General features: G+C 45.1%; 1 protein-coding gene across 2 annotated transcripts in view; it reads left to right on the top strand.

The window, feature by feature from the left end:
• SLC23A2 (solute carrier family 23 member 2) overlaps window positions 1-16,617 on the top strand; it is an 876,666-nt gene that overhangs the window by 748,678 nt on the left and 111,371 nt on the right. For both annotated transcript variants that reach the window (XM_078666639.1, XM_078666640.1), the window contains one exon: window positions 8,847-9,003. In XM_078666639.1, the coding sequence (XP_078522765.1) occupies window positions 8,847-9,003 (157 nt within the window). The remainder of the gene's footprint in view (window positions 1-8,846; window positions 9,004-16,617) is intronic.

The following is a 16,617-nucleotide window of genomic DNA, read 5'->3' as shown; positions in this document are numbered from 1 at the left end:
GGAATTACACTGGTTGCCAGTTAAACAGAGGCTAATGTTTAAGGGGCTCTGCATTGCTCATAAAGCCCTTTATGGCAGAGCACCTACCTATCTGAAATCACGTCTGACCCTCTACAAGCCAGGGAGGATGCTCAGATCTGCCGAATCCATCTTCCTTGCTCAACCACGCTGTAGATTGACCACAGTAGGTGGGCGTGCTTTTTCACACACACTGCCAGCTATGTGGAACAAATTACCGCTGGAGCTCCGGAAGGAGACTAATTTAATGTCCTTCCGTAAAAAATTAAAAACTGTGCTTTTCCAGCAAGCGTGGGGTGGCCTTTAAATTGCAACCAGACGTATCTTATGTATTGCCTAGCTGACCCTGACAAAGCGCTTAGAGACCTCTGGGTTATAGTGCGCTATATAAGTCAAATAAAATAAATAAATAAATAAATATATATATATATATATATATATATTTTTTTTTTTTAAACGAAACAAAAAAACATTGAAATCTAAAAGAAGAATAAATGGAAGTTTAACTGCCACTATTTATCAATTTTTAGGGATTGGCATAACCACTGCTAGTTGCTATAGCTGATGCCTTACTCGCAGTTGAATTCACAAGCGTAATAGTCCGAGTCACACAGAGTAAGATTGGATCACACCTCCATGGGGACATGGACAGGGGCCGCCATTAGTTCATCTGTTTTAATATAAAGTAAGCACTGTCAAGGGAGACGGGCTCACATCCAGGTTATCCGCTGCAATATTCAGTTTGAGTGTGGGATCAAGATAGTGTGTTAAATCGGGAGTAGCAGAAATTTGAATTCAGATTAGTGTCCGAGTTGTGGGAAATATCCCGGACTCTCTCTCACCACAAGTTTACAAAAAAACCTCTGTTGATCTGTTGAAGCATGCGCTGCCACTCCCTTATGTACTTTGGCTGCCCCTACGTCTGTGTTCTTTGACTTTATTACACCCTTTGTAGTTTTATGAATGAGATCATAGGCTAAAGGCAAAGCCCATGCTACCCAGCATTCCCCTTTTCTGTATCATTTGTTGATGTATGACCTTTTCCACACATTGCTGTTTGCACATTCGGGCCAGAGATAAAACAAGCATTGGCATAGCCAATAGGTCTCGCCTTTGGGGCCTTATAAGTGTTTAACCATGCAACAGTTAATGTTGTTGCACCAAAGATATTGTGCTGCATAACTAAATACTTATAAGGTCCCAAAAGCGAGACGTATTGGCTATGCCAATGCTTGTTTCATAAAGAGAGCTGAGGCCCAGCGAGGTAAAGATGTGCCCAGGGGCTTACAGCTTGGTCCAGTGATAACTCCGGCAATGGAGAGCGGGTGCTTGGATTCCACAGCCTGCAACATTAGCACTGCACGACAGTCACCACTGAACACAAAATATTCCTAGAATGTGTCTGTATGATGTAATATTTTCTCCTCCCACCTGGAGCTGAAAACAGCTCTTAGATTGTGCTTAGAATGTGAGAGAGCCTCCCCATACACGTTATTGTGCTGTGTGCTTTTTTATGTTGCGTGTCCTCGTTCACTCTTCCAGGTTGTCTAAGAATTTCAGTCATTTTCTTTAATTGCTCTGTTGGACACTCTGTGAGTATCAGCCCTCTCGGGTATATATCGGCTACACCAAGCCCCAAACAGCGTCCAATGTGCCTGTGATGTTGGATCCAGCTGGTGTCCACCTCTAGACTATCGTTATTCTGAATTTCTGCTTCGAACCTCTAATGCTAAATGGCGTCACTTCCTCTGTGGAAATTTGCATTTCCTCAACTTTTGTTTGTGTATTGGAAGGAAATTTCTCAAGAAGGCACAAAAGGTGATTTTGCGTTTTTTTATTTAAGAGGGAGCATTTTATAATGTGCGTTACAGTTGGTGTTCTCCCGCCAAAACACTGAGGCTGTATGTTCGCCGATCACATGCAAACCTTCCATTCCTACAGTGCAGTGAGTTTTGCGCTAATACTCAAAGCAGAACACCAACCCTAACTGAAGCTGGCCAGCTCCTTGTTGTTATTTATGGTGTTTAGCGCCATCTAGAGGAAGACGGTTATTAGCGAGCCAAGTCTTCACATGAGGCCATGAAAACAGAAAACAGGCCATTATGAAAGCGTTTCTGAAAAGAAAGCGTATCCCCTGCCTTCAAGAAAGTGAGCGGAGATGGCGAATTTAGCGACGAATCGATTGTGTCGACGTCAACTATGGATTTCAAAGGCAGTCTTTATATTGTGTTGTGTTGCCGGCCACCAGCTTGCTATTAAGCGCGTGACCGAGCGCTCTTGTGCGCGTTCTAGCAAGCTGGTCGCCGGGAAAGTAGCACTTTTAAAAGCAGCTACTAAATGTCTCGGCCAGAACAGCGCATGCGCTGGATCAGGCCGAGACCTAAAATGGCATCCTCCTCACCCAAAAATGGGAAGATGAATGAGTCGATAGAAGTAGATCGCGGAGAAAATAGTGTTACCCCATCCCCAGAGGAGGTTTGAAAGAGCAGTTCTCTGATTTAGCAGATGAGTCCCGTTCTACTTTAGTCTCCATATTAAATTTGCTATCCCATCCAATAATAGAACAATGTGAGATAAAGATGGCAGCTAAAATGACCATAGTCTTTAATCTTTGTAGGATATGGATTAATAAGCATTTATTGTGGACTGCTAAAGCGCCTACATTGTGGGTCCACTGCTGTCTGCAAAATTGAATAATATTAGAATAATAAAGTATATATAAATAATCAAAACAATGTTTTAAAACATTCTGTAAATTTGAAGTAATTCAAAACTGGAGGCTCAACATTACATTTGTATCCTTCGAGTGATACGTGGGAGTAGGGCAAGAGCAGCAAACAAACTGAGCTAACAGGAGTGCTAACAAATAGAGAGCATGTATTAAAAGCAAAAAAGACAGTTCTATCCTAGAGTTTAGCATATCGCTTCTTATTTTAAAATTAAAAAAACACATTTAGAAAAGCTCCAACCTTCCCATTAAATGTTCGATTTTTGTTCAATAATTTTTTTATCATTAGTGTTTTTGTTTAATGTATACTTGTTTCTGTATTTTTTTGTTTTTTAGGTTCAAATCACAGTAATTACTTAAGCCAGGTCCCCTTTCTTCCAGTAACAATTTGGTGGGGGCCCTGGAATCCAGTAAAGATTCAGTGGAGGCCCACAGTGGTTAACCTTTCAGTACGTGCATTGGCCTACCTCTCTGGTGCAGTGCACGTCTATTTGCTGGCACCAGGGAGGGCCCCCTTAAATCCTCCACCAGAGGTTTTTTTTATCCCCCTGAGAAGGATTTCCTCGTTTCTCCCTGCCAGCTCCTGTGTCTTTTCTGAAGTTTTTACAGAAATGACAATCAGCGTGCACGTCCCGCTGATCATCTTTTCACTGAACCCTTTCAGTTTCGCTCAGGGCGCTATCTCGGCCCCCGAGCACATAGGCTGACAGTATCATTGGAAAGGGGAGAATCACCTCTCTCCAATGGTACCCATCTGTAGTGGATCCCTGCTTGGGGATCGGTGCCCAGAGATTCACACACTGGGCACTAGGGAGGGGGAGCATCACCTTGGGCAAAGGCTTTTGCTCCCCCTCAATATTTGTGGGAAATTTCAGATGGGGCTATAGCCCCTAATCTGCCTCCTCGTGGGGCAGAAAGCACACAAGGCCCCAGGGATTTATTTTATTTATGTTTATAGGGGTGGAGGCCTCCCAAAATGGGCGAGCTAATGCCCCCAAGTCCTCCAAAAAATGCCAGTCTTTCTGCCCTGTCCCACCCCCCTGTGCCCCCCCCCCTCACTACGTACCAGGGATTATGCTTTTTCTTTTATACCTACGGGTGGGGGCTGCAGAGAATGAGCATGCCAATGCTCTTTCCCCCCCCCCCCAAAATGTGACCGTCTGTCTGCCCCCCCTCCCCCTCAAGGAGAGGTAGAAAGCCCACCAGTGATCATGTTGGGGTTTTTTTATACGTAGGGGCGGGGGCTGCCCAGAATGTGCATGCCAGTGCGCCCCCCCCCACCCCTAAAAATGACCACAATCTTTCTGGCCTCCCTTGGGGCAAATCAAGGCAATGGTCCCCGATATGCCCACCACAACCCATCCCCGGGCGACAGAAAGCCCACTATCACTGGCCGTTTTTTGTTGCTATGTTCCTTGCTGTGGATTTTGGGCCGTAGTGCAGCCACCACTTTGGGAAACCTAGCAAACATGCACATGCTATAAACCTAGACACCCAGGGGAATCTAGGATAGGGTGACTTGAGTGGTTCTCACCAGGTTCTGTTACCCAGAATCCCTTCCAAACCTCAAACTTTGTAAAAAGCAAGCACATCATCTTCACATTTCTACGATGGAAAGTTCTAAAATCTGCGTGGAGACGCAAATTCCCACCCACCCAGAATTCTCCCAAATATCCTGATAAAAAAGGTACCTCACTTGTGTGGGTAGGCCTAGTGCCCGGGCCAGGAAATGTCTCAAAACGCAACATGGACACATCACAATGTTTCACAAAAATTGGTACTTTTTTACAACGTGCCTAGCTATAAATTTGGGACCATAGCACACCAGGTACCTAGGAAAACCTAGCAAAACTGTTCATTTTTGAAAACTAGACACCCATGGGAAGAACAGGGAAAGCGCGGATGACTGGTTTGGGCAGCCCGAGAGGGCCAACCAAACAGTCATTGTGCATTTAGGAGTGGGCAAACCACTCCTCCCCTGCTCTGAGAGCAGAACAGCCCGCCCGCCCGCAAAGCAACATGAAGCATAAAATGATAACACAACGTTATTATCATTTTATGTTTCGTACTTTGCACTGCTCAAAAGCAGTGGGGCGACGCTCCTCCCTCATAGCGGAGGAGCCGCCACTTCTGGGGCGGGGGCTCCTCCCAGAAATTAAGGAGTTTAGAACCGCTGGCCTTCCGGCTTCTTTTATTTCTCTGGGGTTACAACCCTGCTTTAAACATGGCCTGCGAATATCTGATGAGTCAGTGCACCTATGTTTCCAGGCGATATACATAGAGGATTATACTTTTTAGCTCCTCTGACCTGTACAGTTGTTTTTTTGTATGAAAACATATGCAGACTTCAGCACTTTAAACTGCCCCACTTTGGCGGCGTGGATGGTATAACTTCCGTTACTATTTATAAAAGTAAACCCTACTATTAGCAAGTGTAGCTTTTAAAACTGGTGGTCACATTTTTCAGTTCCTCCTCTTTTGTCAATGATTTTAGATAATGTTACCACTCCATGGATGATTCCAAACCAGTTGGAAGCCATTAGGCATGAGCCAAGAGTACGTATGTTCTCCATAGATTACGTGCTGTAAGAATAAACGAAATTCAGTTCATTGCATGTTTGTATGTTCCTCAAGAGAGCACAAGAAAACAAGCATTTGCAATTCAATAGGTCTCGCATTTGCAAGAGTTTGAGCTAATGGCATTGTAAACGCCAATGCCTTTTATTTATGTTTTGGTTTTTAAAACATAAATAAAAGGCATTGCCATTTACAATGGCAATAGCTTAAACTCTCGCAAATGCTAGACCTATTGCATTGTAAATGCTTGTTAAATAAAAGTTCAACAGCGTGTTATGAAAGCACGAGCTGTAGGTCGGGGGGGACTGGCGAGTTGGCTGTCCACTAGCCGAATTGGATTGACTTTTATGTTCACGTGAGCGGTCTAAGAGGTACTGCTAAATGAGCATTGAGTTTCTTTGATGCGTGAGTTAGGATTTTAACAAAGCAAGCCGTTAGTCAGTAATCAGGGACTTGATCTCAGCTCTTTCACACGTTTGGATCCCTTTTGTTAAAATAATTGGTTTTAGCCAGTCGTTCCATTTGTAAACCGGGGCACGTGCATGTTATGTGTGTGAACTGCTTTCTTCTGACCCATTCTGCTGGTGGAGATCTTCAACCATATGGTATCCTGCGCATGCATTGGCCTTAAGAAAGCAGTAATGACCCAATAATGGCGGGTTTTATGACAGTCTTGCAGAATAAATTCATTTTGATATCAGGCTATTTAATGTTAACCTTACTTTTCCTCGTAGGTGCTGCTTTGATATTTTATTTAAGAAACAATGCCTTTGGACTTAGTGAGAACAAGTTACTATCACTTTCATGACGTTCAATGCATATATATTATGTCTGCACCCTGCTAAACACAGAGCTGATGTGTATCTCCCTACTCAGGTTGAGACTTGCACAACAGATAATCTGTTAAGGCAATGTTTCCCCCATTTTAAAGGTACAGGAAACCTATATGGTATCATCTTTTTATCATGGCTTTCAAGAGTCAGAATTAAATACAGAAACATCTGTTCACCAAAATGTTAAACAGTAGTGGTTGTGACCCCACTTACCGTTGAGTATTCAAAGTTTGTTGTTAGTATGTAGCAAAACCGGTTTGGGGTGCAGTGATCCAACTGGAGTTGAGATGCAACATAACCATAGTCCCCCGTAGCAGAATCCCTCTGGGACAGGACAGAAACTCTGAGGGTTGGCTGCCACTATTGCTAGCATTTGAAGCTTTCACTAATACCCAAACTGGGGCACACTACTTACTGATGGCAAGCTCTACGTGGCAGGGCCGGAACACTTGTGGTGCTCTTTAAAAATGTAGCTCAAAAGTGCCTAAAAAATGATGAGTAGGGAGCAGGGGTGTGTGAAGTAACCCAGTTGGAAGGTGTGGAGGGAGAGGAAACAAAGTGGGGCATGGGGAAAACAAAAGGATGGAATCACACAACAAGAGAATAACATGAGTGCGGGTAGGAGGAGAGAAACACTTGGACAAGAGAGAGCAAAGTGAGGAGAGAAAAGCACATAAGGAAGACAACTGTTAAAGACATGTACTACTATGGGACACTTTAATAAAAAGAAAAAGTAGCTCCTTAAAAGCGAGTAGAGGACGCATAGAAGCCAGTCAATCAACGAGATGGTAAAAAGGGTATGCTTCATGGGAAGCACAAACGCAAGATAAACAGGCTGAAACAAGAAGAGCCATACAATAGAAAGAAAGCAAATAAGAGCAACAGTAAAGTTCGAGGAACATTGTTATTAGAGAAATTTCTAATAAAATGCCCTACCGTCAGTTACAATAATAAGTTCACCAACAAATTCGACTGGGTCCATATGGAACATCCGAAACTGTGGTACATTTCCTATTTACCACAGTAAGTGAAGTGTCTCTACGTCCACCAATATGTCACAAGGACACACGGTTAACAAACAACCAAAGTCATTATTTAACAACCTAGGGCATTCTAGAAGTCTGAAGATGCATTCTAGGACCACTTAAAATACGCCAATGGAAGTAACCTGCTTGAAATACCAGAAAAGAAAAGCTCGGTTCTGGAGCCATCTGCCAGCCTTGCAGAGGAGTTTGTCTCACTCAATCCTGTTTAACCACCTAAAAAGAGGTATACTGGGGCTTGTAGTCCAACAGCAATATGCGAACTGTATAAACACTCACATTATAACATGGGCCAACAGACTGCTATAGTCACACCACGATCCCCCCATGTTTGCGTGGGCAGCACCCCTGACAGGTGACTGCCGCACGTCAAACTCACAAACCCGTATCTGCTCCGTGAGGCAGCGCAGGACAGAAATAAAGTTGGAGGAGTAGGAGCTCCCAAGAAGGGAGCCGCAGAGGTCGGCCGGAGACAGTGCGCATGAAGGGCTCCCCGTCACAACAGCACCAGAAGGGGGTGGGAACCGGACGGGGAAACGCAGCGTAGAGGAGGGGGGAGCAAAGGCGGGCAGCGCAGGAGGTGACGCGTCTCTACGAATGTACAGGCCGGGTGGCTGTGGGCGAAAACAGAGTCATTGAAGCTGTTATGGGGCAGAGTCCAGTGACGACAGAACCAGCCTAGCAGAAAAACCTGCTCTCCTCTGCCAATGTATAGCCTGCAGATCTCTGCTTGCGTTCTAGACCCCACCCACTAGCGGAAGTAGGAAGTGCAAAAACAAAACACTTTGCCAAGCACCTGTGTGATGTGAGGGTCTCAGCCAATACGAAAAGGGAGTGGGAGAAGGGAGGGGGTAGGGGGTAGGGGAGGGGATTCACACCCGCGCTGAAAGCCAAGCACACGTGTAATGTGAGGGTCTCAGTAGCCAATATGAAAGGGGAGTGGGAGAAGGGAGGCGGTAGGGGAGGGGATTCATGCGCGCGCTGAAAGCCAGATGGTAGCTGAGCACGTCGCGATCACGCTTGTGCCTGTAACAGAAGCTGGTGGCCAGCAAGGTAGCACTTTTCAAACCCAGCTACTAAATGTCTCTCCAGAGTAACGCATGCGCTGGCTCAGGTGAGACCTAAAAAATGTATTTGATGAAATGAAACCAAAGACCAGCAGAACAGGACACTAGCGCTGTCAGTGGTGAAGTTTGAGAGCAATTAATTGGTCATGTGTAGAAAAAAACAGATAATTCATTGAAATAGTATTGTGCAAGAAATAGCATAGCAAAGTAATAGATTCAGTTGGGTTTTGTTTCTACTTTATGCAAATGGGGTGGCGATAAGGCTTTGTCTTGCAGGACGGTTGTCTTCTGGCACAGGGGCAGTACCATTTTCTGTCCATTATAGGACAGTTCCAGGCTAATAATGGTTTCGTATCAGGCCACTTTTGAGTCTGCAGCAACGTTTTAGTTTATTTGTATTGATTGCTCATTGTTTAAATCTACTCATATGACTGAATGTTTATATAAAAAAATCTAATATGTAATATATATATATATATATATCTTGTCAGCCACACCAAATTGTTTAGTTATCCTGCCAAATTTCCCTTTGTCCATCTCAGTTGGTTTCTCTTATTAGATTTCTGTTTTGCCTCTATAGATTATCATGGCTATCCTGGTATCCTGGCTACTGTGCTTCATCTTTACCGTAACTGATGTTTTTCCACCGGATAACAGCAAGTATGGATTCTATGCCCGCACCGATGCCAGGCAGGGGGTGTTGGCTGCTGCACCATGGTTTAAGATCCCTTATCCTTGTGAGTATCTTTATTTGATATCTTTTTTCGTTCTAGGATCAATTTGAAAGACCTGTTCATTCATTATTTAATATAACGGGTTTATAGTTTAGCCTTGTAGCCAGCTGCTATGGACTACACTAGTTGTTAACTGCCCTGAATCAGAACGAGTGTGAGGTACTTTAACAACCGGGATAGCTCAAGGCCAAAGGGCTATAAGGCTATTAGAACCATCCACCCTCTAGGGGTAAAATTTTCTAAATTAAAAAAGGAGAGAAACCAAAAGACAATGGAATGTTGGAGCAGAAGGCTTATACCAGCCATTATAAGCCCAGAGCCACTCCATTGTATTCAATGGAGCTCTCAATATTTCAATGTTCTAATATAGCCTTATAACTCCAGCATTAAAGGCCCAAGCCAAAGGTGAGGGACTTTAACAAGGAAGCGGCTATTAGAACATCCTGCCACTAGAGGGCAGAAGGTTTCAACGAATAAAACAAAGGCCTCTCGTAGTTCGAGGGGTTTAAATTCCCTCTGGCTTAGAGAGGCTTTGAAAACAACAAAGGGCCCGTAAAAGCATGGAGCACTCCATTGTCTTCAAAGAAGCTCCCAACATTCCAATGTTCTAATTGCACATTTAGACCGCTCTAAAACTCTAGTCAAAATAACGATGCATAACTTGCCATTTTTTTATTCTTAGAACAAGGTTTTTAAATATGTTACTACCTTACAGTTTTTCAGGTCTCAGTTTCTAGCACCTCTTGTAAGACTGAAAGACCTGTTTGGCACCCGTCCTCTGCACATGGCCATATTTGTCAGCTCCTGCAGAGCAGTTTGTTAGACGGTCTGGGAAACTTCTGAAGTTTCAAATTGACAGAAGAAATAGCCTGTAATGTCTCTTTTCACCTTCTGTAGAAGGTGGTCTACCTCTACTTAACTTGCAACTTATATTTCTGCACATGCGCGCTTATGCTTTTGATTCTCTGGGGTTACACAGAAAGGGTAGCTTGTTCCATTACGTTAACCTATTTATGGCGTTCATGCTCGAAGTAGTCATATTCCTTCTTTCCTGTGCAGACCACGAAATGACAGGAGCTAAAAGAACCTTTCTGTTTAATTCATCCTCAGAAGACCTCACTGTGATGTTTAAAGTCACAGAAATGCATATAGAAACCTGGCTCACAGATTAGATGTAGAACCACAGGCTATTTGTACATGGACTTCGCTAGGGCTTAACTCTGGATTTTCTCTGCCATGAGCTGCTCAAAAGATGGGAACCTATAACGAAAAACTCTTTCCAACTGGAGTTTTGGGACTCTTTTTCCAATTGCAAATTTTCAAGTTTTCAAACCATGTTCCTTACCACAGACTGGGCATTGTTTACCTAAGTTGGTTTATTGATTACTTTCCAGTAAGTCTATACTTTCAAGAGTATAGGGCAGTGGTATTCCTTTTTGAATTCCTGTACCTCAACAATCTACATATTTGCACATTTCATTCATGACAAACCGAAAACGTAGACTGGATTTGAGGTATACTGGGCAATTTGAAGAAAAATTTGCAAACTTAGCCTAATTTATGTTTGTGGATTCAGTGTCTGTCGCATGCAGTTTTATGTCTTAGATGGTATGTTGCAATGCGTAGTTGCTTCATGGAATTAGCTTGTGTAGTCTTATTGTGTGTCCCAGGTGTCAAAATGACTGTTGAAGATTTGGCACATTTGATATGGCCCTGCACGCATCTAGGAACTACCTGGTTTATAATTTTTCAATACCATAAACACTGTTCAGCGAAAAAACACTTTTACCCGGCACATAAAAATCACAGTAAATTGTAAAAATGCTCATACCTTTTACATGCATTGCACTGGAGCCTATCTGAAATTGGATTTACCAAATTTCAGAAGCTTTTCTTTGACAAATAATACCCAAATCACAAAATGTATAATAGACATTTTTCAAGGAAGTAAGGGCTGTGAGATTTCTACGAAATGAAGGCAAAGAGAGCCAGGTAGGCCACAGCCACTTAAATCTGGAAAGAGGACAAGGCTTCAAGAAGCAAGCTACGTTCCTATCTAATCCTGCCTTGTACTTGCAGTTACTTCAGACCTAAGAATCCTGGAGCTTTTATTGGTTTGTGTAATCCTGTATTTTGACCGAACGTAATTAAGTAATTTAGTATTTTTATCTTATCTTGGTGACTCTCACAAGCTTGACTGTTTCCTAAAAGGAAAGTTAGTATATTTTTCTAGGGCTTCCTCTATTTTTCCTCAAAGGCTGGCCGTCATGCCATCTCCATTTGTGAAATAGCCCCTATATGTGACTTGTAACTTGTGTTTTACTGGTGGCACACCATGCTTGACTGTATAGTATCTTTAAAGTCTGATATATTTCCCAACTTGTCTTGTAACACTTTGCTGAACTTTTCTTCACCAAATCTTTTGTGAGTATGATAGGCACAAAACAATCTCTTCCACAGCGTGGAAGAAGTTCCTTTATGGTAAATTTAAAAAAGTAAAGAAAAACTGACAAAGTTTAATGAGAGTGTCTGCTAATAGGAACTTTGGAGGACAATCTTGGAAAAGGTTCTGGGCGTGCAACACCGTGAAAGAGTGGCAAGTATAGAGGCGGGTTTTAACTGGTTCATACTACTCCCAAAGGGCTCCCACAAATGGAGATCAAGTGAGATTTTTCTATGCTAAATATGAGCACCACGCCTGGTCGACCGGTAGTCTGTGCTCACCATCAGGGACTGACACAGTACTCATGCAAAGTCACTGCATGATGTTACAACACTGGGCGCTAAGATAATCACCCTCACAACACTTTACATCAACACTGATGTTATGAACAATGAAGAGACTTTCATTGACGTTGCTTTTCATGGCAGCCACTCCTGTTTATTCAAGGACTCCAATAATCATGATCCAGTAGAATGATCCAGTCCAGGCTTCTTTCCTGAGCATTGTGATGGCTCCACTCCTAAGACATATTCTATATAACACCACAAGTAGTACCAACAAAAACAGAGGGCCTTTCACCACCAACGGTGTAAACCTCACCTCCGTGTCCATTGCCTAAGCCTCTTCTATCAATCAATAAGAATTTGTATAGCGCTGCTAATCACCATGTGCGGGTATCCTGGTTCAAGGTAGCAAGGCTCAAGCTTTAGACAACATTAACAACTATCATGATGTTATAACATAGAACAGCAAAGCACAAATCCCACAAACCACCTGAAGTGAATAAGCGTACTCGTCTCATACTGCCAAAGTGTTTATTTAACAAGCAGAGTCAGGTCTACTCCAACAAAAGGATCAACACCCATGCATAGAATCCCATTATGGGCATTATATGACATTCTCACACTCTGCACATTACATCAGCCCCCCTGGAAGCTAAACAACTTGTACATCACTATCTAAATACATCCTTTTGACTGTGCCCTTCTAGAAATCACTTTACATAATACTCAATAACATAGTACCCTATCCACCCCTGTAAAAAATTGAATTGGGGGTGGGGTAAAAGAAAAACATTCTATATACTCGTGTGTGTGTGTGTGTGTGTGTGTATATATATATATATATATATATCGAAGCTCCCAGTCCTACTAAAACGGATCTCTAAGGATTATGAGCTACATACATATATATATATATATATATATATAAACAGATCAGTATCCCAAAATTACTGTGAGAGCATAACTCACTAACAACTGTGTACACTTGGATCCAAAGCTATGTGAGATATGCTCCACCAATTGCTATCAGTTAATTTAGCTGAGTTTCTCCGTAGTTGGGGTTTTTAAAATGCCCCCAATCGCCTACTCTCAATTTACTTACTTACTTTTTCCCAACATTTGTTTTCTCAGAATTAATTGTATTGGGCTTTCTCTCCGCTGTTTTCCACCAATCATCCACATTTGAATTTTTGGAAAATAACTGGACCATCCAAAAAGGATACATCTCTAAAGCAGATTTTCTCCTTCTCATCAGTTCAAAGGGGGTTTCTCAGTGCCCCATGGGGTGTTGTGCGATATGACCATACCAACTCTTTGAAGCTTTGGCCACTTCCAAATTCAGTCAATATTTGGACTGCACTCATTCAACCAGGACCCTATTGAAGCACTCTACTTTTCCATTACTTTGAGGGTAATACAGTGGTGTTCTAATGTGTTTAATACCACATTTGTCCAGAAACTACACCATTTCCAAAGAAGTAAATTGAACCCCATTATCAATCATAATGTCACCAGGTATCCCTTTTGCTAAAACCTCCTTAAAGCAACTAAATGCACTTCTAGTCGTTAGTTCGCTAACAAGCTTAACTTGAACTGCCATCCATCAGGACAATAAAGTACCTCATGTGATTAGGTAAAATATGGTCTGGACCCAAAAAAGTCCACTCCAACGCGTTGCCACACTCTGCTGGGGCACAATGCAGCCGAATCAGTCATACCATCGTTTTCTGAACTTTATTGCTTACTTTGCACACCTCTTACAAATGTGTCAATCTCCCCATCCATCCTTGGCCACCAAAAATCCTCCCTCGCCTTTCTTTTTTTTGTACTTGACCCCTTAAACGTCTTGAATGTGCCAATTCAATGATCCTCTGTCAAAAGCATGAAGGAGGAATCCGTTTGTCTCCACGCACTTGTTTACCACCCTCCTATGACCATTCATCTAAAATCATCCAAAACATTTGCAAGCCATCAGTCAAAATTTTCTCCTTTGGCCAACCTGACTCTACCAGTTGTAAGACTTCTCTTAACACCACATCTTCATTAACAGCTCTTACCCAGTCCTCATCCTTCTTACAGATACTTACATCCCCATTGTGCGTTATAAAACACTTGTCTATTTCAATCTCCAACCTAAATCACCAGAATCTTCAGTGGGTAACCTCAAAAGACAGTGTGCTCTATTTTTCCTGCCAGGGATGTAATCCACTGAAAATGTGAATTTCTAACATTCTAGCAGATAATCTGGCAATCCCAGCAGTCGAACATTTCAACTTTCTTCCTGATAAAATGTCTACCAAGGGACAATGGTCAGTCTTTAATACAAATAGCCTTCCCCAAAAATACGCTATGAACTTATACATACACACACTAGAAGTTCCTTTTCTAGAACTGAGTATATACGTTCCGCCTGACGTAATGTCCTAGAAGCAAAACCTATTGTGTTTTCATGATTGCCATTCAGCTGGGTAAACACTACTCCCAATCCATTATCGCATGCATCCACTGTGACAGTGCTGTGACTTTCGTCTGTTTGACTCTTTCAAACGTGCTCTGGCATCACTCAAACCATAAAAACTCAACACCCTTTTTCCACACCATTTCAAAGCCCTCCGTGACGTTTGCAGCGTTTTTCATGAACTTTGCATTGAACTTGGGGCGTGGCTTAGCCGGCTGCAAGATGGCCGCACTCTGAGTGGACTCTGCCGGCCAAGCCAATCATCCGCTCATTATCCTGCAGACTTAGGCTTCATCGCTGCTCGACATCGCTCCATTTCAACTCACATTCCCTTGGGGCACAGCCTGATTCCACTCCTGCCCTCCTGTGATGCCGCTGGGCCGCGTGCATTCTGGGCCCAGGCTCTGCGGCCGGCGTGGACCGGCCTTCCTGGAGCTGGTTGTTGGTGGCCTCCTGACACTGGATGTCCACCCTTGTACTTCGCCTCCCTCACTCCTGCATCGTAGCCGGTAAGCGCCGTCGCTGTGGGGGCGTGCTGTGGCGGGGTTGGCAGTGCATGTGCCGAACCGCCCGCCCCGGCTTTCTCGTGCTGCGGGCGCCACTTTCCAATTACTGGCGGCCACCCCTCAGGCCTACCTCCATCGGGCCGGGTGGCGTGCTCCGCACTACTAGCTGCCCCCCTCCCGCTGCAGCCTTCCGGCTCCCTGAGGCACCCTTCTGCGGCTGATGAGTCAGCCTTTAGGTTCCTTCCGCGCCCGGCTCCTCTGTGACCTGCTTGCTGCGAGGAGTGGACCCCCTGCGGCCGCATTCCCACTGGCGCCCGCCTCTGGGTTTTCCGCCTGCCGCTTTCTGTGATTGTCTCCTGGAGCCAACTGCTGTGCCCGGCGCCTGCCTTGCCCTTCCCGACCGGGAGGGGGGGGGGGTCCTCGTGGGCGCCTCGGGCTCTACTACCTGGACACGGCCGTGGCAACCCACCTCTTCTGTTCTGGGCCTACGGTTGGCACACTAGGGGTGCGCCGATCCTCCCCCTGCTGGACCTGGTTGCCTCTGCTGATTTGGATCGGTGGCATTTGTGCCACGCCGCGGGTTCATACCTGTCATCTTTGCCGTCAGACCTATCCAGTGCTCACCTCCTTGTTGGCCCCGCTGCTCGGACCGCGCTCAGGAGCGGCCTGCCCTCTGCGCATTCCACGTCATTGCCTGCTCCATTCCTGGCGATACCCACGGTTGTGCTGGCGTTGCTGTGCCCACTACTCATCAAGTGGCCCTGCACTGTTCTTACCTCTTCTGCCGCCACACCAGCCCAGCTGATACACCAAGCAGCAAGTCTCGACACCACTGCTTCAGGTCAGCGGGTCTGCCGGCCGCCGGCCTTAACACGCCATCGCTGTGGGTGTTGCTTGCGGCTTCCACACCATCCCTACATCCGGCCTGACTGCTGCCTGCCCACTACACATCTGCAACACCGCCTGTTTGCCCTGGGCCCCCTCTCCATCCTGTTGCTCAGCAGCGCCACAATAGAGGGCAATTGTCCTCTTCTCTCACCGCAACCTCCCTACCGCTGCCTGGCCGTGCCTCCCACCTGCCTCTGACCGGACATGGGTAGAACCGACCCGAAGCAGCCCAAAATCACCTCAGATCAGCGCCGTCTGATGCGCCAGGAAGGTGCTGGCGCTGATGAAATCGACCCTCTTACCCTATTGGATACAGGTTCGACACGTGAGGACGACCTCAAGGCTTTCATGTTGGACGTCAAATCCACCGTCACTGGCATAGCGACTCAGCTTGATCAACTGTCAGCCCGCCTGGACACAGTAAAGGCCCGAGTTGACTCGCATGATGCACGCCTTCTGCATGTTGAGACTAGGGTGTCTGACGCGGAATAAAAATAAGGATTTGGAGGTGTATTCCCGCAGGAGCATCCTCCGCATCACGGGAGTGCCTGAATCTACCAACATCTTTCGAATGGAGGACTATGTGGAACAGCTTGTTCGCGAACTCTTTGGCGACATTCTCTCACCAGTCTTTGTCGAGCGGGCCCACCGCGCCCTCGCCCTGGCTTGCCGGCCCACCCCATCATAGCCCAAATCCTGAACTTCGGGGACCCCAACGCCATTCTCCGGGCGGCCAGGGACTAGGGTGAAATTCGTCACCAGGGCAACTCCCTGTCATTCTACCCCGACTATACTACTGCGGTCCAGGCGGCTCGCCGAGAGTTTCTCCCGGCGAAATGAATCCTTCAAAAGCACAAGGTCTCTATTCATTGGCGTACCCCGCTAAAATGCTTGTCAAACAAGGCTCCAAGGTGCTCATCTTCCCAGATCCCAGGGAGCCCCTTGCATTTGCAAAGAAGCTGGACAGGTCACACCGTTCTTCGCCTGCCAACTCCCAGGCTGCTGCGGACGACAATCTCAGTGACAATGACTGAACTG

The sequence above is a fragment of the Lissotriton helveticus genome, chromosome 11, assembly GCF_964261635.1.
Source record: "Lissotriton helveticus chromosome 11, aLisHel1.1, whole genome shotgun sequence".
In the NCBI taxonomy this organism is placed as follows: domain Eukaryota; kingdom Metazoa; phylum Chordata; class Amphibia; order Caudata; family Salamandridae; genus Lissotriton; species Lissotriton helveticus.
Note: the sequence above shows the minus strand (reverse complement) of the source record. Positions and strands in the feature narration are given on the sequence as shown.